This window comes from Nomascus leucogenys, chromosome 8 (assembly GCF_006542625.1).
Source record: "Nomascus leucogenys isolate Asia chromosome 8, Asia_NLE_v1, whole genome shotgun sequence".
In the NCBI taxonomy this organism is placed as follows: domain Eukaryota; kingdom Metazoa; phylum Chordata; class Mammalia; order Primates; family Hylobatidae; genus Nomascus; species Nomascus leucogenys.
In genome coordinates this window covers 73,257,223-73,281,673 of record NC_044388.1, presented here as the reverse complement: position 1 = coordinate 73,281,673, position 24,451 = coordinate 73,257,223, and the positions used below count along the sequence as shown (strand labels likewise).

Sequence of the window (24,451 nt, the reverse complement as noted above, 5' to 3'; positions counted from 1 at the left end):
TTCAAAGACTTCTGGGTGAAACTACTTCATAAGTGGTTCATTAGGCTTAAAAAGCAGAGAAAGAACTTTGAAAGCAATTTGTTTGCATGTCCTTTTAACACCAGGCAAGTTGGTGACCAGGCTGAATTAAGTAATTTTTGAAAGGTGTCTCTATTTTTCAAGATAGGCAAGCGAAAGACTGTTTTCAGTGGGTGCTGTTGGGGCCTGATGCAAACCATGTTGACTTGACCTGTGGTTTGTGCACAGAAAAAGAATAGCTAATGTTTTGCCCACCTTCAATAGTTACAGGTCGGTTCACCCAGAAGCCAGGGGGCATCTCAGTGAAGCGCTCACTGAAGACACAGGAGTTGGGACCAGTGTGGCAGGAAGTCCTCTCCCACTGACCACAGGCAACGAGAGCCTGGACATCACCATCGTCAGGCACCTCCAGTACTGCACCCAACTCGTGCAGGTAGGATCAGCGATGAATTTGTGTTTGAGATGCCAGTTGATTTACATACCAGGAAGTGTGCTTTCATTTTTTAGTGTTGCCAGGCAAATGAGAATTCAGGAATAAGAAAACAGTCTTGCTGTGGTTTGAGCCAAGTCAAAAACTCTGATGGGCCTGCCCATCCCTCTACAACCTTGGGTTTTTCATCTTCGAACCTAACTCTCCAGACCTTCACAGTAGTAGGTGGAATATGGTTAGCTCTCACTTTTGACTCATTTGATAGTACCTGAAAATAATGTGATTAAGGGGGTGGGGGGAAGGCATTTGTATTCCACCATCTGCAATGGAGCTTGAAAGCCAGTAGTACTGAATATATATTAATGTGAATGTCAAATGAATTAGTTTTTCACCACCTGGATAGCTAAAAGAAAGTGTTAAAGAATCTAACCACAGTCTCCTGGACCTTGAATAAGTAATTCTTAATTAGCAATGCTAAGAGATATTTCCCTAGGCCATAATCATCACCATTTAGCTCTCATTCTGGGACACCACAGAGCTGATTTTTCTTCTCATCTCAAGCTGTTTGCCACTTAAGGTTTTTCAACAGTGGAGCAAATGTTCTGAAATTCTTTTGTTGCAGGAAGGGCTTCAGCTGTCTTGAACAAAGCATCTACTTAAGAGCTTTCTCCTTGCCTGGTTGCTTTTCTTCTCCTAATATCATTCTTCTCCCAGCTTGCTTGGATGTATGTGGAACAGGAAGAGAATGCAGAAGCTAATAAAATGGTTCCAGACCAGGCGCAGTGGCTCACGCCCATAGTCCCAGCACTTTGGGAGGCCAAAGCAGGAAGATTGTTTGAGCCCAGGAGTTTGAGACCAGCCTGATCAACAGAGTGAAACCTCATCTCTACAAAAGATACAAAAATCAGTCAGGCGTAGTGGCACACGCCTTTGGTCCCAGCTACTCAGGAGGCTGAGGTGGGAGGATTGCTTGAGCCTGGGAGGCAGAGATTGCAGTGAGCTGTGATGGTACCACTGCGCTTCAGCCTGGGTAACAATGGTTCTACTCCCTTCTGTGTCTCTCAGAGACCTGTCTCGATCACCTGGTAGGCATAGATGCAGAGCGCAGACCTGTACTACCATGCTGAATTGTCTAAAGTATTTGGACTCTAAAATAAATAGGATTTTCAAACCCAGCACTTTGGGAGGCCGAGGCCTCATTTAAAAAAAAGAAAAAAGAAAAAAAAAAGTGTCTGGGGAACAGCCAAGCAGGAAGGGTGCCGAAAGAGGAGGAATTGTAACCCAAGAGCACAGAACTGTTGGAAGACAAGAGTCAGGGTGAGGAGCCAGGGGTCCCTCGGGAGCCCAGCAGAGGGGCAGTGTTGCCTCCTTGGTAACAGACATGTGATGAGATGTAGGAGAATATGCTTCTCCACCATAGATGAAGAGCATCAGAGAAGCCTCAGACAACTGTGTGCTGTGGGAGACTGTTTGGCAATTATAACTCCTGCCACTTGGTTAGCCAACACTTACTTGAACTCTTCTGTTGAGTTTCGAGGTCAAAAACCACAAAGGTCTCACATACCATGAGACTGATAACCAATCTGGTAGAATGTGCAATTTTTTTTTTTTTCTGATCAAAACAGACAGGGATTTTTACTTATGTGTAACTGTTTTCTACTCACCAACCATTTGAATGAGACAGCTCTTTGTCCTTGCTGAGCCTGATACTATGCCAAGCAAACCACTTGTTTCTCTTTTAGAGAAAAATAGCTATTTTGTGAGACATAAGAGAATTCTTATCTATGAGGGAGTGACTGTTTTCTTGCAAAGACTAACTGGCATGCTTTTGGTGCAAGCAGTCAATGCAGTGTTTCTCTCAGTAATAAGGTCATTATTATAACAATTCAGCCTTTCTGTGGGGATGAGCAATGGTACAAAAACAGAAGAGGTGGATATAAAGATGTAGATTGAAGGAGTGAGGATTAGAAACTTATCTTCTCGCATTGATTCATGTGTGAGCATACTTGTTAGTTATATAATCATAGAGAGATAAAGATGTGCATTTTCTAAGAATCATAATCATTACAATTATTTTCAAAATAAAGCAGTTCATTGCTATTGTATTTACTCACAGGAAAGGTGTTAGTACATAAGTGCTGCACTAGACTTTTTTTCTTTTTTTTTGTTTTGAGACAGAGTCTCACTCTGTCACCCAGGCTGGAGTGCGGTGGCATAATCTTGGCTCACTGCAGCCTCCGCCTCCAGGGCTCAAGTGACTCTCCTGCCTCAGCCTCCTGAGTAGCTTGGACTACAGGCCTGCACCACCACGCCGGGCTGATTTTTGTATATTTAGTAGAGATGGGCTTTCGCCATGTTGGCCAAGATGGTCTCAATCTCCTGACCTCGTGATCTGCCTGCCTCAGCCTCCCAAAGTGCTGGGTTTGAAAATCCTATTTGTTTTAGAGTCCCAATACTTTAAACAATTCAGCATAGTAGTACAGGTCTGTGTTCTGCATCTGTGCCTACCAGGTGATCGAGACAGGTCTCTGAGAGACACAGAAAGGAGTAGAACCATTGGGCAGCAAGTGATTTATATTCTTTCCTCTCTTAGGCCTTCTCATTCTTGTGAACTGCACACAAATGAACCCACTTACAACTTATGTGACCTTGGGCGGGTTACTTCTCTGTGCCTCAATTTTCTCATCAGTAAAATTGGGATATCAATAAGACTCGCCTCATTGGGTTGTTAGGAGAAATAACATAAGCTAACACTTACACAGAACTCAGACCAGTGCCTCGCACGTAGTAAGCACTCATTTGTTATCAAGAGACAGCTCTGATTGTCATTATCGTTGTTATTTAACCTGCTCTTAACTTTCAGCTTGAACACATACACAAAAATAAAATCATGCTGTGAAAAATTACTGCATTTGTAAGACAAATCTATTTCTGCTTACACACCAAGACACAGCCTAAACTGCCCCTCACATTTCAAAGGGGAAGATCAGATTCACAGTACATAAAAGGGAAGGCAGCTTTATAATAACCTTGTAGACCTACTACTGAGAAAGTTCCAGAATTTATGCACACATGAAGAAATGCAAAGCAACAAAAACATGGCTGATTTCATCAGATGTTGTAACTGGCATGGAATGAGGATCATTTTCAAGCTGGAAGAAAAACATCGCATGAGTTTATTTAGTATCATCACCACATTCAGGAAGGATGAGGCTGGGTAGAGAAAGCTCTACTGAAAACAACATAATTGAAACAGTGGTTTTGTTTGTTTTACCAGCAAATTGTTTTCTCAAGCAAAACCCCATTTGTGGCAAGAAGTCTCTTAGAGAAGCTTTCTAGGCAGATCCAAGTGATGGAGAAACTCGCAGCTGTCAGTGATGAGAACATAGGAAATATCAGTTCTGTTGTGGAAGGTAAGTATCTGCCAGTTACACCGCTATTCATGTAAATGATGACACCACTAGCCCAGTCCACTCCCTATGCATGTTCATTGCTTTGTTGGAAAAACAGAAAAGCATTCTTAGGTCACGGGATTGAGAAAGGTCTCCAAACAAATTGGGCTCATTAATGTCACATTTCGGCTTTCTGAGTCAAAGCAGCAGACACACAGTTTTTTCCAGAGGGCCTCCACCGCCAGAAGTCAGACACAGAAACAAAAACAGCATCCACTGCACAGGCAGAGTTTCACAGACTTTCTGCTGGTGCAGTTCCCTTTAGGGACAGATGACTATAGGATGCTTTTGCACCCTGGAGGTGGCTAAGACAACTCCTATAGCGACTGTCAATTGGAAGATCCTGCCAGACCCTGCTGGGGAAAGGTACAAATACATGGATGCAAATGCCTCCAGGAGAGTTCCTGATTCTAAGAGTTTTAGATGAAGAATTTGACATGGGAAAGATGCCTTTGAATTTGTGTGATCTGGCTATGGGGCACTTTTGTAGAAACCAAAATTTATGTCTTTTTTCATATCAGATATTCAGCAGAAACAGGGTCTTCCAGGTAATCTCTGATTAAGCCTAAAACTTCCTCAATCTTCTCCCTGTACATTTGTGCCTCCCACATCCATTCCCACTAGAAGTAGGTGACCTTGGCCGGTCTCTGAGGGGCATGAAGAGGGGCAGGACATTCAGGCTGTGAGTGACTTGTGTCCTCTCCTCTTCCAGCCCCCTCCTCATGATCATGACACATTCAAGTGAAACATTGTTCCTGTGCCACCTGGTACCATGCTGTTTAGTCATTTCAGTCAGGGAACCACCTGGGCAGGGTAAAAATTTCCTCCAGCCACCTACTGCTACCTCCCATCCCCTTCAGGAAACCCTCCTCAAGTGTGAGTCCTTGATCCTGTGTGATTTCTGCTGTGGAGTTATAGGAAATCACGTGTTTGGAATGCCTCCCAAGGGTAGAGCTCTTGTGTTTCCTATCACTCACAGCAAACAGCCTTGTTTTTGCTCGATTTTGCTTCCCAGGCAGGATGAGTTCCTCATCATAACTTCTTTACCCTTCGGGCCATCTGCCAACCACACAGGAATCTGCTAGTTCCATCTGAAAACTAACCACAGTCTTATGGGGAGAAAAAAGGTCCCTAAAGACCCCCCACACACACACCCTTTCCCCAACACGTCTTCATCTGCTTCATTTAAAATATGTTATGGCAAGGCGCGGTGGCTCACGCCTATAATCCCAGCACTGTGGGAGGCCGAAGTGGGTGGTTTGCTTGAGGACAGGAGTTCGAGACCAGCCTGACCAACATGGTAATACTCTATCTCTACTAAAAATACAAAAATTAGCCAGGTGTGGTGGTGCATGCTTATAATCCCAGCTACTTGGGAAACTCAGGCAAGAGAATCACTTGAACCCAAGAGGCGGAAGTTGCAGTGAGCTGAGATCATGCTAATGCACTCCAGCCTGGGTAACAAAGCAAGACTCTGTCTCAAAAAAATAAAATAAAATAAAATGTGTTACGAGAGGGGGGTTGCTCTTCTTTTCCAGCCATACCAGAATTTCACAAAAAGCTGTCTTTGCTGTCATTCTGGACCAAGTGCTGCAGCCCAGTTGGTGTCTACCACAGCCCAGCGGACAGAGTGATTAAGCAGCTGGAGGCCAGCTTTGCCAGAACTGTCAACAAAGAATATCCAGGACTTGCAGACCCAGGTACAAGGCAGCAGTAGAGAGAGAATTTCTGTCCTTCAGTGTGAGAGTGGGCATTGGGGTGGGGGTCGGGGGTGGGGTCCTCCTACCACTTGCCTGCAGGTGGGAAACACACAAAAGGCCAGCCCTGAAAAAAGAAGTGTACTGTCCAGGGAAAATATCATCTACTCAGATTTAAGAAAAGAAAGATGTTGAACTGTTTTAATTCAGAATATCAGCAGTGACATTTAAAGCTACTACATTGGCCAGGCGCGGTGGCTCACGTCAGTAATCCCAGCACTTTGGGAGACTGAGACAGGTGGATCACCTGAGGTCAGGAGTTCGAGACCAGCCTGGCCAACATGACAAAACTCCATCTCTACTAAAAATACAAAAATTAGCCGGGCATGGTAGCCCACACCTGTAATCCCAGCTACCTGGGAGACTGAGGCAGGAGAATCGCTTGAATCCGGGAGGCAGAGGTTGCAGTGAGCTGAGATCACGCCACTGCATTCCAGACTAGGTGACAGAGTGAGACTCCATCTCAATAATAATAAAGCTACTACATTCTTATGCATTGTTATTTCTATGTGTATACTTCTTTCATTACAATTTCACCAATATGAGAGTGTCAAATGGTATGATCACTTTGGAAAAACTGTTTGGCAGTTTCTACTACAGCTCAATATACCCCCTACCCTTGGATCCAGCACATTCACTCCTAAATATGTAAAGACAAATAAGTGCTATGTTCACAAGAAAGGACATTTATGTGAAGGTTCCTACCAGCTTTACTCACAAAAGCCAAAAATTGGAAACAACCTAAATGCCCACAAGAGAATGGATAAATTGTAATATACTCATTGCATAGAGTATTACACAGCAATTTTTAAAAACAAAATACAGACAAGGTCTCACCCTGTCACCCAGGGGGAATGCAGTGGTGTTTTAACAGCTCACTGCAGCCCCAATCTCCTGGGCTCAGGAGATTCTCCTGCCTCTTCCCCTTTTGTACTGGGACTATAGGTAGATGCCAACACGCCTGGCCAATTTTTGTACTTTTAGTAGAGACAGGGTTTCACTCTCTTGCCCATGCTGGTCTTGAACTCCTGGGCTCAAGCGATCATCCCTTGGCCTCCCAAAGTGCTGGAATTACAGTTGTGAGCCACTACACTGGGCCAGCAAATTTTTTTTATTTTATTTATTTATTTATTTATTCATTTTTTGAGATGGAGTCTCACTCTGTTGCCCAGGCTGGAGTGCAATGGCGTGATCTCAGCTCACTGCAACCTTCGCCTCCCAGGTTCAAGCGATCCTCCTGCCTCAGCCCCCACTAGTAGCTGTGATTACAGGCACACGCCACCATGACTGGCTAATTTTTATATTTTTAGTAGAAACAGCATTTCACCATGTTGGCCAGGCTGGTCTTGAACTCCTGACCTCAGGTGATTCACCTGCCTCAGCCTCCCAAAGTGCTGGGATTACAGGTGTGAGCCACCGTGTCTGGCCCGGGGCCAGCAATTTTTAAAAAGAATACATTGTTGCTATAATCAATAATTTGAATGAATCTCACGGATACTTTGTTGTGTAAAAGGAACAAGACACCAAAAGTACGTACTATATAATTCTATTTACATGAAGTTCAAGAACAGGTGAAACTAATTTATGTTGATAGAAGTCAGATTGTTAGTTGCCTCTTTGTGCCCTTCCCTTCCTTTCTCTTCCCTTCATTTTTCCTTCCCTCTTTCCTTCCTTCCTTCTCTTTTCCTCTCTCACTTGTCTCTTCCTCCTCCTTTTTATCTCTCTCCTGCACACACATATATAATATTTATTCATTATATATGTTATATATAAGGGAAGGGAAGGGTAGCTATAGACTGGGAAGGGGCACAAGAAAACCTTATGGAATGCGGGCCATCTTCCATATCTTGATCTAAATGGCAGTTATACAGGTGTGCACATGTGCAAAAACCATCCAGCTGCTTACTTTACTACTTCACTCTATCTTCAACCACAATAAAAGATAAACAACTTATTGAGCCAGGTGTGATGGCTCATGCCTGCAATTCCATCTACTTGGGAAGCTGAAGCAGGAGGACTGCGTGAGCCCAGGAGTTTGAGACCAACCTGGGCAACAAAGTGAGACCATGTCTCTAAAATAAAAATAAAAATTATTGAATGAATGAATGAATGAATGGTCATATATCTAAAGCTGCTTTGTGTCTTTCCCTTCCAAATAGTGTTTCGAACCCTGGTGTCCCAAATTCTGGACCGGGCTGAGCCTCTGCTTTCCTCCAGCCTGTCCTCAGAAGTCATCACTGTTTTCCAGTATTACAGTTACTTCACCAGCCACGGCGTCAGTGACCTGGAGAGTTACCTGAGCCAGCTGGCCAAGCAAGGTGGGACATGTTCTTGTCACATTGTAGTGGTGGCTCAATTTGGCATTATCTCTGGTCTTTTAAATCATGGCTTTTGGCAATGATGGCCTTTTATTTTTCAACTCCACAGTAGAGGTGCAATTTGCCTTTTAAATGACTTTTGGACTTTTAACATTAGTGAGCCCCTTGTTAATGAACCAGGGATTCACTAGGAGCAACTCAATCATCTGGCAGAGAGGTACCATTTACAGGAAGCTGGTAAATGATTTAAGCTTTCACTGTAATTTATTTCCTTCAGTAATGTATTTGCCATTAGTCAGATCAATCCTACAGGCAATACTATTTTATATTGCCCTTTTTGGTGAGGCTTTCATTAATAATAGGAAGAAATGGGGTTTCAAAGAAGGCAGGTAGGTAACATGGTGGGAAGGGAAAGGAGGAAAAGGTGGAAAACTAACTCCAGGGCTACATGTCCAGAGAACAAGGAGAACAGCTGCCAGTGCAGGTGTGCAGCAATGAAGCTGGTTCTTGCCATTCCACATGGCCCTTCAGAGACTGGAAATAAAATAACGATCTAAATCAAGTGAAAACTCCACTTTGGGAGTGGAGCCAGGCAGTGAGGGGCTGGTTTCTGGTTCCCAGGTTTGTGTTTTATAAATCCACAGAGGCTTGACAATGCAGGTTAAAAGGGATAGGAGGAATGACGTGTGTTCTTTGGAGCTAGGTGAGTGTGGCACGGCACCAGGCAGCAACAACATGTCTGGCACAAGCCCAGGCTTACCCCTTCTTTCTCCAGAACATCAAATCCTGCAACAACACAGTCAGCACATTGGGTGGCATCATAGTGAAGGAAGAAAAATCTTCCTTCACCCAGCACTGTACCAGCACGGAGCATGGGAGAGAGTCTGTGCATAACCCCTTGCAAGGCAGACGCCAGCACAGAGGACCAGGAAGAGAAAGCATGAGCAGAAAGACCTTGTTTTAGGACCACAAAGTCTTATTTTATAATATTATAATCTTCATTTATTGATGCTAAATTTGTCCCAATCTAAATCCATTTGCTAAGAAAATGTTTATATTACTCAGTTTGCATCAGTGGCAATTTACATCTCTAGGCTCTTATTACATGATCCCCAAGAAGGCCCACTCATTTACTAACAGAAATGAGGAATGACAACGAAAAAAAACCTTCAACTTTTTAAGTGTCTTTTTTCTTTCATTATAAAAGGGAAAAGACTTCATTATTTAAAAAAAAAAAAAAAGTAAACAGAGAAGTGTAAAAAAAGAAATTCCACTCTCTCTTCCTACTTTTTAAATTGAATGTATTTTTCAGTTGAATGTACGTGGGTTTTAGATTCCAAATTGTAATTATGCCTGATAGAGTATTGATCCTGTTTTTTATTTGATATTATGTTCTGTGTTATTCTTTGAAAGCATTTGTATTAGATTGTATTAGTTATTAGATTAATAGTTCTGCATTTGAATGTATACTAATGTATTTGATTATATTGTTGGGCATTTAGGCTATTTTCTGTGATTTGTTAATTTAGACATTATAATCCATAATGCTTACTTCAGGCTTTTTACTAGGGTGTTTATTTACAAAGCAGTGAAATTGATAGAGCATTCACAGCAAGGAAAATAGAAAATTAAGCAAAAAAAATCTAAATAAATCGCAAATTTGTCTACTGTGTAGAGAATGTTGCTTTATTCATGGAGCATGAATTTTGGCTTTTATTTTTCCATCTGTACTAACCAGACACATTCTCATCCTAGTGTTTTTGCGACTAATGGTTGATCATGCTGGATTTCTGGTTAGGGAGTAGAGTATACTCTTTATTCATGGAACATGGTTAATTTATCCAAATGGGACTCAAAACCTTATTTTTAAATATATTGTCTTCCTATTCCAACCAACCAAATGGGTTGCTCTGGCCAGACAAGGTGGCTCACACCTGTAATCCTAGCACTTTGGGAGGCCAGGGTGGGTGGATCACCTGAGGTCAGGAGTTTGAGACCCGCCTGGCCAACATGGTGAAACCCCATCTCTACTAAAAATACAATAATTAGCTGGGCGTGGTGGCATGTGCCTATAATCCCAGCTACTTGGGAGGCTGAGGCAGGAGAATGACTTGAACCTAGGAGGCGGAGGTTGCAGTGAACCGAGATGACACCATTTGCACTCCAGCCTGGACAATAAGAATGAGACTCTGTCTCAAAAAAAAAAAAAAAAAAGAAAAGAAAAAAATTAAATAAATAAATAGATAGATAGATAGGTTGCTCCATCAGGGCCCAGTTGCCTCAGTGCAGACTTGGTTTCTGCACCGGGTTCACCTAGGATTGGGGTTTTGCCAGACAGGTTTGACTAAAAGAGGAGAAACTGAGTCTGCCATGCATATATTAGGAAGATTGTAAAAAATGTCTACTTATATTTTCTGCTGTATATTTTTACATTGGGCTAATTCATCTGTAAGTTATTTTTGTAGCCATTATGAGATAGAAACCCACCTTCACTTTTTCCCATGTGTTTTGCCCATCACTGTAAGGTAGTTATTTGAATAGTCTGTCCTTTTCTCACCAATCTGAAATACCACCTTTATCAGATGCTAATTTTTCATATGTATTGGGTTACTATACTATACTTTCTTATGTACTTGAGTTCTATTTATGTTTGTAATGAGCTGATTACTTTAGCATGTCAGAACATGAAATCTCCTTCCTTCTTACCCTCCAGTTTCCATGGTTCAGACTCTGCAATCACTAAGAGATGAAAAACTGCTACAAACCATGAGTGACCTTGCTCCCAGTAACCTCCTGGCCCAGCAGGAAGTACTCAGGACTCTGGCTCTGCTATTAACCAGAGAGGACAATGAAGTTAGTGAGGCTGTGACGCTTTACTTGGCAGCAGCCTCCAAAAATCAGCATTTCAGGGAAAAGGTAAGGCACTAAACCATGGCCGTCAAGCCAGAAGCTGGTTTAATTTCCTATCATTTACTACTAATATTTTAGCATTTATTCTTTTATAAAAATAATTTTTTCTGCTTATTAATAATATGTGCTCCATAAAGCAATCAAAACTAAAGAAATATAGATAAGTACCCCTTAAGTCCAGCCCCCAGAGAAAACTATTAATAACATACTGCCTCTTCTTTCAGATTGTATCTATATATACGCTAACATACATAATTTTTTTTTTTTTTTTGAGACGGAGTCTCGCTCTGTCACCCAGGCTGGAGTGCAGTGGCGTGATCTCGGCTCACTGCAAGCTCCGCCTCCCGGGTTCACACCATTCTCCTGCCTCAGCCTCTCCGAGTAGCTGGGACTACAGGCGCCCGCCACCACGCCCGGCTAATTTTTTGTATTTTTAGTAGAGACGGGGTTTCACCATGGTCTCGATCTCCTGACCTCGTGATCCGCCCGCCTCGGCCTCCCAAAGTGCTGGGATTACAAGCGTGAGCCACCGCACCCGGCCAACATACATAATTTTTAAAATGAGATCACGCTATCCTGTTTCGTAATGGATTTTTAAATGTAATATATGACGGTTATTTTCTTTCCTTGATAGAACATATTGATCTACTTCATTATATTTATGGATGAATGGCATGTCCGTGTATGAATATCCTAGAATTTATTTTCCTACTCTATATTGGTGGGCATTTGTGTAGTGTCCAACTCTAAAAATATTATGGTGAACATATGTGTGTGTATATGTGTGTGCATATAGGCATGTCTTATGAGCAGTTCGGGGTCAAGTAATCTAACTATTGGCTGAAAGAGCTGGAATAGTTTTAATTTTAAAAGCCATCACTCTTATTTACAGGGAAGAGGTAATTTATCTCTCTCTCAGCTTTAATTCAATAGCCATCCACATGGAACAGGAATCTGTAATTTAAGTACATTGGCTCTTACAAGTGGAATTGGTCCCCTGGGATCCCTTTACAATTTATACTCTCATTCTAAAAACTAACTCTCCTCAAAATCCAGATCAGCTCAAGAAAGTTAAACATGGCCTCTCCTTGTCCTTGAAAAGGTCCCATGTTGAACTCCGTTTGTTTAACTTATCTAAGGCACTGCCTAAACTAATATGTAGTGGAACGTTTGTGTACTCACAAGAGAATAATCCATTCTAATGCCATTTTGGTCCAAAAGGGTGAACTCTATGTAGTTCTTTGCTACATAGTTAGGATCTTTCAGTGGAATTAGCTCAAAAAGCTGATCTGTGGGCTGACCACTCTCACCTCCTACCAAAAAGAGAGAAGGAAAATTAAAGAATCGTGAACATGCTAGTAGCAGGATATATACGCATCTGAGTGTGCAGTTTATGGGGAGCAGGACTGCGATACTCTTTAGTCACAGTGAGGGGCCAGTGTTCTAAATGTGCCCTTAGAAATAGCAACAGGGGGCCGGGTGCAGTGGCTCACACCTGTAATCCCAACACTTTGGGAGGCCGAGGTGGGTGGATCACCTGAGATCAGGAGTTTGAGACCAGCCTGGCCAACATGGGGAAACTCCGTCTCTACTAAAAATACAAAAATTAGCCAGGCCTGGTGGCACATGCTTGTAATCCCAGCTACTCAGGAGGCTGAGGCAGGAGAATCACTTGAACCCAGGAGGTGGAGGCTGCAGTGAGCCGAGATTGCGCCACTGGACTCCAGCTGGGTGACAGAGCGAGACTCCATCTCAAAAAATAAAAAAATAAAAAAGAAATAACAACAGGTAAGACATAGCCTTCCTTTGGCTATTCTATATGCATTTTTTACTTTTAGGGCATTAGCCACAGGCTTAATGTTCTCTTGTTATTCCGATTCAGCTCTCATGTTTATTCTCTCAAATTCATATTTCATGACTAAACCTTCATTATGTGACTACTGTGTCCCTGGTATTATATGGAGGGTTTTGTGGACACTGTAGAAATAAAGGAAAAGTAGTCCTTACCCTTGAAGAGTTTCCAGTAGTCAGAAAAACAAGAAATAATACTTGTCAAGTACTGTGTGCTTCCTAAACACCAGGCACCGTGCGGCATCACTTAGCTGTCTTATCTCTAACAAGGTGGATGCTATGATCCCACTTTATGGATTAGGAAAGTGAGCCTCCAAGGAGTTAAACTTGGCTAAGACTAGTTAAGTAACAGAATTTGGATTACTACCTAGAAATGTTTGACTCCCAAAGCCTGAACCATATTTTCTTATATGGAATCCTTTCCATATTTTCTTATATGGAATAGCAAAATTATTACATTAAGTTCTTAAAACTAGATGCAAAGCACTAAAGCAACACAAAAATGCCTCTGTGAGAGCTGGTGTCACTGTAAACCCGGAACCTTGCTTCAAGGATCATAGCTATCGAAACAAAATAAAAGTTGTGTGTGTTGGTTCATTATTTTATGCTTTTCCCCACACCTAGACAAGTAGGAAATATCCACTGTCCTCCAACTGTACTGTTGCATTCAGATGTGGTTGCTTCTTTAATTATCCAGGACTGGTCAGAGGAGATGCTGATGGCCTCTGCATGGTGACAGGGGCTTCTTGCTTTATAATGTGCCTTCTGTTTGCTTCCTGGAATTGTTATGAATCTGAGCAGCCACCAATTCTTAGGCAACCACTCAAACTAAAGTGAGCAACCTTATGACTCAACAGGCATTTAACAATAAATAAATAGGCCAAGTGTGGTGGCTCACGCCTGTAATTCCAACACTTTGGGAAGCCGAGGCGAGTGGATCACCTGAGGCCAGGACTTCGAGACCAGCCTGGCCAATATGGTGAAACCCCGTCTCTACTAAAAATACAAAAATTTAGCTGGGCATGGTGGTGGTCACCTGTAGTCCCAGCTACTCGGGAGGCTGAGGCAGGAGAATTGCTTGAACTCAGGAGGCGGAGGTTGCAGTGAGCTGAGATCGCGCCATTGCACTCCAGCCTGGGTGACAAGAGCAAGAACTCCGTCTCAAAAAATAAATAAATAAATAAAAATAAATAAATACATAAATAAAGTGAGCAACCTATTCAGTAACTCCAAAATTAACAGGGTCAGGTTATCATCTCCGAAGTTAACATAGACAGGTTTTCCCTATCACCTAGCATGTTAGCTTGGCATCTAACAAGTAGCTAGTCATCTGTTCATGGGACAAGTGAATTGATATTTTCAGATATATTTACACACATGGTTACAATATTTGTATTCCTGAAATGAGGGAGACAAACATTTCCACCAACATAATCAAAACTAAAGGAATTATGACTCAGCATTTTGCATAGACACCATCGATTGGTTTCTGACCTCCAGGGCCAGCCCTTGTTAAAATTATAAAGTAGATGAACTTCAGCACAAGACTCCTCTCTATTTTCGCCTGCCCATTTCCCTCTCTCTCAGGTTTGTTTTGGATTTTAATGATGGGATCCTACTTTGTTACCCAGGCTGGACATGCACCACCTAGGTGGTGCAATCATAGCTCACTACAGCCTTCAACTCCTGCCATTTCCCTCTTTTACTCGTATCAAGGGCCTTGAAGGTTAACTATCAAACCATAGGTTTACCCCTTACCAAAACCACATATTCCAAGACTTAAATGGGTGATCACAACTTAAATTGTCCTTCCTGTCAGGCATGTTTGCATTATAACAATGCTTCCATAGGGATGAAATGCTAAAGATGACCTTGGTGTATATCCACCTCTGGAAATGGGAGCTTTGGAGGGGGTTGATGGCAAGTGGCACTTCAGGGACATTCAACTTGTTCCTTTTGTACTGGAGGCTAGTCCCTGTGTGTGTAGCTGCCAGTTGTGGATTGAGGCTTATTTCCTCCCCTTTTGGCTGCTAACCCTCAAGTGAGTAGAGGCCAAAAGGCAAGCCAGAGAGAGGTTTTCAAAAGCCAAAGCCCAGGCTCTAACTATTTAGGTCTAGTATAGTTAAGAGCTAGTTACTGTTACAGCTTTTGTTCTTGCTGTAATAACCTATACTGCATATCTTTGTTTCCTTTAAGAGTATTAAACCGGCCGGGCACGGTGGCTCACGCCTGTAATCCCAGCACTTTGGGAGGCCAAGGCGGGCGAATCACCTGAGGTCGGGAGTTTGAGACCAGCCTGACCAACATGGAGAAACCCCGTCTCTACTAAAAATACAAAAAATTAGCTGGGCGTGGTGGAGCATGCCTGTAATCCCAGCTACTTGGGTGGCTGAGGCAGGAGAATCGCTTGAACCTGGCAGGCAGAGGTTGCAGTGAGCCGAGATTGCACCATTGCACTCCAGCCTGGGCAACAAGAGCAAAACTCCATCTCAAAAAAAAAAAAAAAAGAGTGTTAAACCGGCCGGGCACGGTGGCTCACGCCTGTAATCCCAGAACTTTGGGAGGCTGAGGAGGGCACATCATCTGAGGTCAGGAGTTCAAGACCAGCCTGGCCAACATAGTGAAACCCCATCTGTACTAAAAATACAAAAATTAGCCAGGTGTGGTGGCAGCGCCTATAATCCCAGCTACTCAGGAGGCTGAGGCGGGCGTATGGCTTGAACCCAGGAGGCGGAGGTTGCAGTGAGCTGAGATGGTGCCACTGTACTCCAGCCTGGGCTACCAAGAGAGACTCTCTCCAAAAAAAAAAAAAAGAAAAGAAAAAAGAGTGTTAAACCACATGTCCACACAAAAAAACCTTGTACACAGATGTTCATAGCAGCATTATACATAATAACCAAAAAGTAGAAACAATCTGAAGGTTCATCAACTGGTGAATAAATAAAATGTGGTCTAGCCATATAATGGAATATTTTTTGGCCATAAAAAGAAATGCAATCCTAATACATTCTTCAACCTAGATGAACCTTGAAGATATTATGCCAAATGAAAGAGCAAGACATAGAAGGCCACATATTGTGTGAATTCATTTATATGAAATGTCCAAAGTAGGCAAATCCATAGAGATGGAGAGTAGATTAGTGGTTGCCAGGGACTAGAGAGAAAGGGTCTTGGGAATGACTACTAATGGGTACAGGATTTCTTTTTGGGGTAATGAAAATGTTCTGAAATCAGATGATGGGGATGATTTGTGAATATACTAAAAACCACTGAATTATACATGCTGTAGTCTAAATATTATGGTATATAAATTATATTTTCAATTTTTTTTAAATAGAGTTGTCCTATAAAACTGAGAAAACAGGGGCCGTGTGCAGTGGCTCACGCCTGTAATCCCAGCACTTTGGGAGGCCAAGGCGGACGGATCACGAGGTCAGGAGTTTGTGACCAGCCTGGCCAACATGGTGAAACCCTGTCTCTACTAAAAATACAAAAATTAGCGGGGCATTGTGGTGGGTACCTGTAATCCCAGCTACTGGGGAGGCTGAGGCAGAAGAATGGCTTGAACCCAGGAGGAAGAAGTTGCAGTGAGCCGAGATCATGCCACTGCACTCCAGCCTAGGTGACAGAGCAAGACTCTGTCTCAAAAAAAAAAAAAAAAAAACTGAGAAGACAAGATGTGTTTAATCCCAACTATCAGTGACTATAGCAGAACAATGTGGCATTTTATGAGTAGTCATGTCATTAAGTGGTTGATGACACTTTCAAGCTGGTTCATCTAGGGTCTCACTAGGACAGATTATCATTCCAGATGCTAAAGGAGTTAAATAAGAAAAAAAAAAAACAAGGTCTTCATCCTAAGGAGCTTCAATATAAATGGTGGCACTATGGTATTTTTCTCTTATAAACAAATATATGAATACACAGATATATGTGAGAATAAAAATAATATTATAGCTATACTAATTGAGGGCTTACTTTGTGCCAGGCCTTGTTTTCTGTTCTTTACGTGTGTTATAGCGTTGAAGGTTCACAAATCCCTGTAAGTGGGTCTTATTATTACAACCATTTTGCAGATTGGCAGACTGAAGCATGTGAAGTTAAGTAACCTGCCCAAAATCACATGTTAGGTAGCTGAAGTACATACTAGAAATATAAATACTTATAAATTTAGACACATATAAATAATGACAGTTAATTTAAGAAACAAGGAAAACGTAAGTTATAGGAAATCAGAGGAAAAAAACAGAGAATTGGTCACATAATGGTTGGTGAAATGGGTCCTGGGCCTCGGGCAAATTTGAAAGGTCATCAAAAATGAGGTCTGTCAGAGAGGAGAGGAGAGCATGTGGAATTCTCTGGGGGGCTGCGGGGGGGCGGGTCACAGCCTCTGGGTACATTGAGTATGGCAAGAAAAGAGGGCAGTTAGGGAGAGAGTGGGGAGCCACCTGGCTTAGGGTCTTGAAAAGCCCAGAGTGAGGAGTTCTAGTTTGATGCTAGGCAAAGAAAAGGGAGTCACTCTACTATTCCAAGAGAGGGGACGGGGGCTGCTCATGATTGACGTAATGCATGCTGGAGGAAGGGGATCCCTCATCCTTAGGCATGGGGAGCAGAATGCTGTGGTGATGGCCCAGTAGGAAATTGAGACCTCCAACAAGACCTGAGGCCATGGAAAAGGGATAAATCTAAGAAATATCATCATATAGCCCAGGCACGGTGGCTCATGCCTGTAATCCCAGCAGTTTGGAAGGCTGAGGCAGGAGGATGGTTTGGGCTCAGGAGTTCAAGACCAGTCTAGGCAACATTGCAAAACCCCGTTTCTACAAAAAACATAAAAAACAAGCCGGGCATGGTGGCACATGTCTGTAGTACCAGCTACTTGGGAGGCTGAGGTGGGAGGATCACCTGAGCCCAGGAGGTTGAGGCTGTAGTGAGCTGTGATCATGCCACTGCACTCCAGACTGGGTGACAGAGCAAGACCCTGTCCCAAAAAAATAAAACAAATGGCAGAGTAACACCATTTATTGATTCAACAGATACACATTAGTATGGTGATCTGACTTGAGTTATGCCTTTAAAAATAAAAATAAGCCAGGCGTGGTGGCTCACGTCTGTAATCCCAGCACTTTGGGAGGCCCAGGTGGGTGGATCACCTGAGGTCAGGAGTTCAAAACCAGCCTTGACCAACATGGTGAAACCCTGTCTCTACTAAAAATACAAAAATTAGCTGGGCATCATGGCATCCACCTGTAATCCCAGCTACAAGGGAGGCTGAAGCAGGAGAATTGCTTGAACCCGGGAGGCGGAGGTTGCAGTGAGCCAAGTTTGCGCCATTGCACTCCAGCCTGGGCAACAAGAGTGAAACTCCATCTCAATAAATAAATAAATAAATAGAAAATAGAAAATAAAAGTAATTCAGACAAATAGCAAGAAATGCACAATGTAGCCCAACAAAATCAAAAGTTAGTCCTCTCTTTCCACCCTCAATTCTCTTCAAGAGTAATTAAGTTTCCTATGAACCAATATGACATATAGTGATTCTTATTAATTTGAATTAATGTTAAGTACTACACATTTTATCAACCATTTAGGAAGAAATTAGCTTGGTAAAAATAAGACAATTGGCCAGGCGCGGTGGCTTACGCCTGTAATCTCAGCACTTTGAGAGGCTGAGGAGGGCGGATCACTAGGTCAGGAGACCGAGACCATCCTGGCTAACATGGTGAAACCCTGTCTCTACTAAAAAAATACAAAAAATTAGTCGGGCGTGGTGGCGGACGCCTGTAGTCCCAGCTACGTGGGAGGCTGAGGCAGGAGAATGGCGTGAACCTGGGAGGCAGAGCTTGCAGTGAGCCGAGATCATGCCACTGCACTCCAGCCTGGGCGACAGAGCGAGACTCTGTCTCAAAAAAAATGAAAAGCCAGAACCATAACTCTCTATCTCCCACTTTTATTTAATAAATTGATCCCTTATATTCTCCTAGAGTCATGGACTCTAGGAGAATATTTCAAATCTTGGAATGACACATGAGACAAGGGGCAGGAGCTTGCAGGCCTTTATGATGGGACATAAAGAAAGGGATTAACACCTTAAAAGAAAAAGTTAATGATCTGGGATCAAAAACAGCTCTGAGAAATTTTGCCTTCCTCATTACTTGGTTTAAAAAATTACCTTTAGGTGGCCAATAAAAGCCCACAGTCATTATGTTACTCAGTAAATTGATCCCTTATGTTCTCCTAGAGTCTTAGTAGATCTAGGAGAACATAAGGGATCAATTTATTGAATAAACAGCTCTTTTAATTAATATGAATTTCAATGGCTTTTTTTTCTTGCTCTGAATGTAGTACAAAATGTGTAGGTTATATGCTATAGTTTATCTCAGAGAGTAAGAATGAGGTATACCTCTTAAACTACGAACAAACCAAAATGTCTTCACGAGGTCCCTCCTTCTCTTTCAGGCCTTGCTCTATTACTGTGAAGCACTAACAAAGACAAACCTCCAGCTCCAGAAAGCAGCTTGCCTGGCCCTGAAAATCCTTGAGGTAAAGCCCAGCCTTGGAGCTCCCCTGACAGCTCAGCTTGAAGCCAGGCTAAGCCAAGTGTACATAACAGCTTTTCTTTCATGTTTGAAAGTACTTTTTTAGCAGTATTTCCTGTCTTCTTTGCACCGTATATTAGTTTTAGTATTTTTCTCCCTTAAACAGTAATTACATGTGACTTTGTTTTGTTAGAGTCAATAAGTGGCAGAAAGCAATCATGTTTTGCACTAGCCCAAGGGAACCAGTTTGCCTTTAGGTCAGTATTAGAAAAGTATATCTTATTGGCCGGCACAGTGGCTCATGCCTGTAATCCCAGCATTTTGGGAGGCTGAGGCTGGTGGATCACTTGAGGTCAGGAGTTTGAGACCAACCTGGCCAACATGGTGAAACCTAATCTCTACAAAAATACAAAAATTAGCTGGGCATGATGGCAGGTGCCTGTAATCCCAGCTACTCAGGAGGCTGAAGAGGGAGAATTGCTTGAACCCAGGAGGTTGCAGTGAGCCAAGATTGTGCCATTGCACTCCAGCCTGGGTGGCAGAGCCAGACTCTGTCTCAAAAAAAAAAAAAAGAGAGAAAGAAAAAGGAAAGTATATCTTATCTTAAAAGGGAGATGAGATGTACGGTGATTTCACTCATTTTTATTGTGAACAACAAAAAGCAAGGACAAATAAGATTTGAAAAAAAGTACTAAAATTCAGTATGCCACTGAATTCCCAGATCCCTCCCGCAACCTCTCTTTATTAAGCAGAGAATCAGTTTTGATTGTCATAAGGAGGTGTCATGAGCAGGGAGAGAGCTAGAATGTAAACAAGTACAAAAAGAATGGGAACTCCTGACATGGAAGTTTCCCTTTCAATAGGCAAGATGTAATGTTTGACCTACTTTCATCACACACAAAAAAAGACAAATCAGTCTTGAGAAAAGAATGAGAGAAGGCCAGGCGCAGTGGTTCATGCCTGTAATCCCAGCACTTTGGGAGGCTGAGGCAGGCGGATCACTTGAGGTCAGGAGATCGAGACCAGCCTGGCCAACATGATGAAACCCCGTCTGTACTAAAAATACAAAAAAATTAGCCAGGCACGGTGGCACACACCTGTAATCCCAGCTACTGGGGAAGCTGAGGCAGGAGAATCGCTTGAATCCAGGAGACAGAGGTTGCAGTGAGCCGAGATTGCACCACTGCACTCCAACCTGGGTGACAGAGACTCCATCTCAAAAAAAAAAAAAAAAAGAATGAGAGAAGGCTACACCTTAGAACCTGCCAAAATCTTGGAAAAGAGGCAGGGACCTGCAGGCCTGGTGAAGAAAGGGATTAATACCTCAAAAGAAAAAGTTAATGGCCTGTGATCAAAAACAGCTCTAGGGCCAGGCACGGTGGCTCACGCCTGTAATCCCAGCACTTTGGGAGGCTGAGGCCAGTGGATCACCTGAGGTCAGGAGTTTGAGACCAGCCTGGCCAACATGGAGAAACCTCATCCTTATGAAAACACAAAAATTAGCCAGGCGTGGTGGTGCACACCTGTAATTCCAGCTACTTAGGAGGCTGAGGCAGGAGAATCACTTGAACCCAGGAGACAGAAGTTGCAGTGAGCCAAGATCACGCCACTGTACTCCAGCCTGGGTGACTGAATGAGACTCTGTCTCAAAAAAAAAAAAAAAAAAAAAGAAACAGCTGTAGGAAATTTTGCCTTCCCTGTTACTTGGTTAAAAAAAAAATTACCTTCAGGTGCTCAAATAGAAAGCCCACAGTGGTTGGTATTTGGGTGCTCTCCTGATATCCAGTGACATATCAGTGACGGATGGCTGTGATACAGACAAAGTAAATAAAGACATAAGGATACAGTGATCTGTATGGGTTTTCATACTCTGAATCCACTAGACTGTAAATTCTTGAGGACCAGAACCATGTCTGGTTCACTGTGGAATCTCTCATGCCTTATGAATAGTCTGGTTCATGGAGTGCTCAATAAATATTTGTGGAACAAATAAATAGAAAAATTGTCATTAATGGCCTTTACCTCCTCCTCTATTTTAGCATATAAACTAAATAGTAAGAATTTTAAAATTAGAGCCATTTTGGAATCAGTGAGATTCAGTGGAAAGAACCAGGGAAAATGGATTCTATTCTGGAAAAGCAAGCTAGTCACTTCACTCCTCTAGACCAGGAGTCTGCTGTGGAATGAGGAATTTCGCTGATCATCAGAATTCCTGAAAGTAAGAACTCTGGGCCCCATCCCAGGAAATTCTGATATAGTGCATCCGGAGTGGCACCTAGGAATATTTACTTTTAAGGAATTCAGACACTCAGCTAGGTTTGACCCCATAGGTAAGATGGTTTTTAGCGTTCCTACCAGCTGGCCAGGCACAGTGGCTTACACCTGTAATCCCACCACGTTAGGAGGCCAAGGCAGAAGAATTCAACTAGCCTGGGCAACTTAGTGAGACTTCATCTGTACCAAAGGTTAAAAATTAAAAATCAGTCCTGGCTACTCAGGAGGCTGAGGCAGGAGAATTGCTTGAGCCCAGGAGGTCAAGGCTGCAGTGAGCTATGATCGCTCCATTGCATTCCAGCCTGGGCAACAAAGTGAGACTAAAGTTCCCACCAGTTGTGAAATGCCAAGTCTCGTGGAACTCTAGACCTAAATGTCAAAACACGATTTAACCTATTTTTCCCCCATAGGCTACTGAAAGCATTAAAATGCTGGTGACATTGTGTCAATCTGATACTGAAGAAATCAGAAATGTGGCCTCAGAAACCCTCTTGTCTCTGGGTGAGTTTTATTGTTGTTGTTTACATGATTGTTTGTTTCTGGCACTCTCAAAGGGATGTTCCCTTTTAGATGTTCCCTTCTCCAGTAAGGAGAAGTTTCATGTACCCTGTTTTAGCAGTTTTCCCACTATAGGCTGTCTTCTCACACACAGAGTACGAAGAACTGATCAGTGTCCATCTCACCCCAACTCCTTGTTCTGTCTGGATGCTGAGAGTGAAGTATGTTGTCTGGAGCCTTTCTATATGGATTGATCAGTCTGTGTACTATTTAGAATCAAGAACACAGAAGTCAAACCATAAAGCAAAGGCAATAGGAATCCAGGCTGTGTTGCCAGGGTGGGGTTGACACTCCCTGGAGGACAGAAATTAGGTGAGGTACCAGAGATACATCCCAGGGAATGCTGTAAAGCCCCAGGTATCTCAGCCTCACCCTGACTCCCAGGTTAACTTCTGACTGCCCTGTGGCCTCTGCCCATCTGAGCCCTGACACCTAAGAAAAGAATTGGAGTACTTATTTTATTCTGAAATATCCAGATAATCCTTCCTCTTCACTTTATTTTATGAAGGTTCATGCCTAGCAGGCATTATACATTTATTCTTTTTGGGGGACTTGGGAGGGTGGGGAAAGCCTTTCTTAACTCTGTATTAAAAAGTATAAGTAGCTGGGTTTGGTGGCTCACCCCTGTAACCCCAGCACTTTGGGAGGCCAAGGTGAGTGGATCACTTGAGGTCAAGAGTTCGAGACCAGCCTGGCCAACATGGTGAAACCATGGGTCTACTAAAAATACAAAAATTAGCCAGGTGGGGTGGGGTGCACCTGTGGTCCCAGCTACTTGGGAGGCTGAGGTAGGAGAATCACTTGAACCCAGGAAACAGAGGTTGCAGTGAGCTGAGATCATGCCACTGTACTCCAGCCTGGGTGACAGAGCAAAACTCTGTCTCAAAAAAAAAAAGTATAAATAATTATTATAAATAATTTCACTTCAACAACACAGTCTTAAAGTATAAAAACTATGCTCCTAGAAATCCTCAGACATAATCCAATCAATACTGCAGCTTAGAAAAAAGCCACCCTTGTTTAACTGATAGTAACTTAACAACATGAAGAAGAATCTCATGGCATTTGTAATCACTGTGAAAATCCCATTTATTGTTAGGCCGTCTTTCTTACAATTATGGGTTTAACAAGGCTTCATTCTGCTATTGAATATATGATTTCTTCCACAGAAATCTTAGCCAGTATATATTTGTTTAAAGGATAAAAGTTATTCATTATGGCTGTATTAGGCATAGAAATTATTTAATTCTCTAAAAATGTACCCAGGTATTATTAGTTTAAACTCCTTTATCCCTTTGTATTCTAAAATAACCATGAAGGTAAGCCAGGCGCTTATAAAGCATAGCCAACAAAGCTTCTATTTCCAGTGTAACCTAAGGAAGATGATCCCTACAGAATGTGCCCCGGGCCTCATTGGAGCTGTGCAAACAGCAGCATCTCCAGAAGCCATCACCATACCTGCTTCACCTTAGTTCTTCATGCAGGCTGTTCACATCAGCCCTGGGCCCTCTCACACCACCAGTGTGCAGTGCTCAACACTGGCTGCACATTCACCAGGGAAGCTGAAACAATCTACTCCCAAAGATTCTGCTTTCATTGGTCCAAGTGTGCCTTGGCATCAGGATTTTTTAAGGATTTTTTGAAGCCTCCCAGGTGATTCTAATATAAAGTTTGAGAACCCCTGAAGTCAATATTATGAATCTTCCTTGACCCTAATACACAAATACTGGCACATTTTTCTCTCACACAAATGACTGAATTAATATAGTGAGAATAGTATTTTCAATAGGAATTGATAAAATGCCCTATGACAAAGGGCAGAAGGTCATTGCAGGCACTTAAAGGACTCAGGGCTGCAACTATTTACCAATCAGTATGGAATGATTTCAATATTTTAACCTAGAGCTGTCCAATAGATCTCTCCATGGTGATGGGATTGTTCTATGTGCACTGTCCAGTATGACAGCAGTCATCCTAAATGGCTGTTGGGCTGTTCATCTTTGCCACCATGATTGAGGAACTGAAGTTTTAAGTTTACTCAATTTTGAGGACAGCTGCTCCTTGACTTACAATGCGGTTACATCCCAATAAACCCATTGTAAGTTGAAAATACTGTTAAGTCAAAAAAGCACTTAATACATCTTACCTGCAGAACATCATGGCTTAGCCTAGCCTACCTTAAACATGGAGTCTCGCTCTATCACCCAGGCTTGAGTGCAATGATGCAATCTCGTCTCATTGCAACCTCTGCCCCCGAGTTCAAGCAATTCTCCTGCCTCAGCCTCCCAAGTAGCTGGGACTACAGGCGGATTCCACCACACCCAGCTAACTTTTTTTTTGTATT

The 24,451-nt window shown here is 42.6% G+C and overlaps 1 protein-coding gene across 2 annotated transcripts in view; it reads left to right on the top strand.

The window, feature by feature from the left end:
• Window positions 1-24,451, top strand: part of RIPOR2 (RHO family interacting cell polarization regulator 2) — a 102,694-nt gene that overhangs the window by 75,197 nt on the left and 3,046 nt on the right. For both annotated transcript variants that reach the window (XM_030817388.1, XM_030817387.1), the window contains 7 exons: window positions 283-451; window positions 3,726-3,861; window positions 5,439-5,600; window positions 7,817-7,975; window positions 10,689-10,891; window positions 19,196-19,279; window positions 21,960-22,050. In XM_030817388.1, the coding sequence (XP_030673248.1) occupies window positions 283-451; window positions 3,726-3,861; window positions 5,439-5,600; window positions 7,817-7,975; window positions 10,689-10,891; window positions 19,196-19,279; window positions 21,960-22,050 (1,004 nt within the window). The remainder of the gene's footprint in view (window positions 1-282; window positions 452-3,725; window positions 3,862-5,438; window positions 5,601-7,816; window positions 7,976-10,688; window positions 10,892-19,195; window positions 19,280-21,959; window positions 22,051-24,451) is intronic.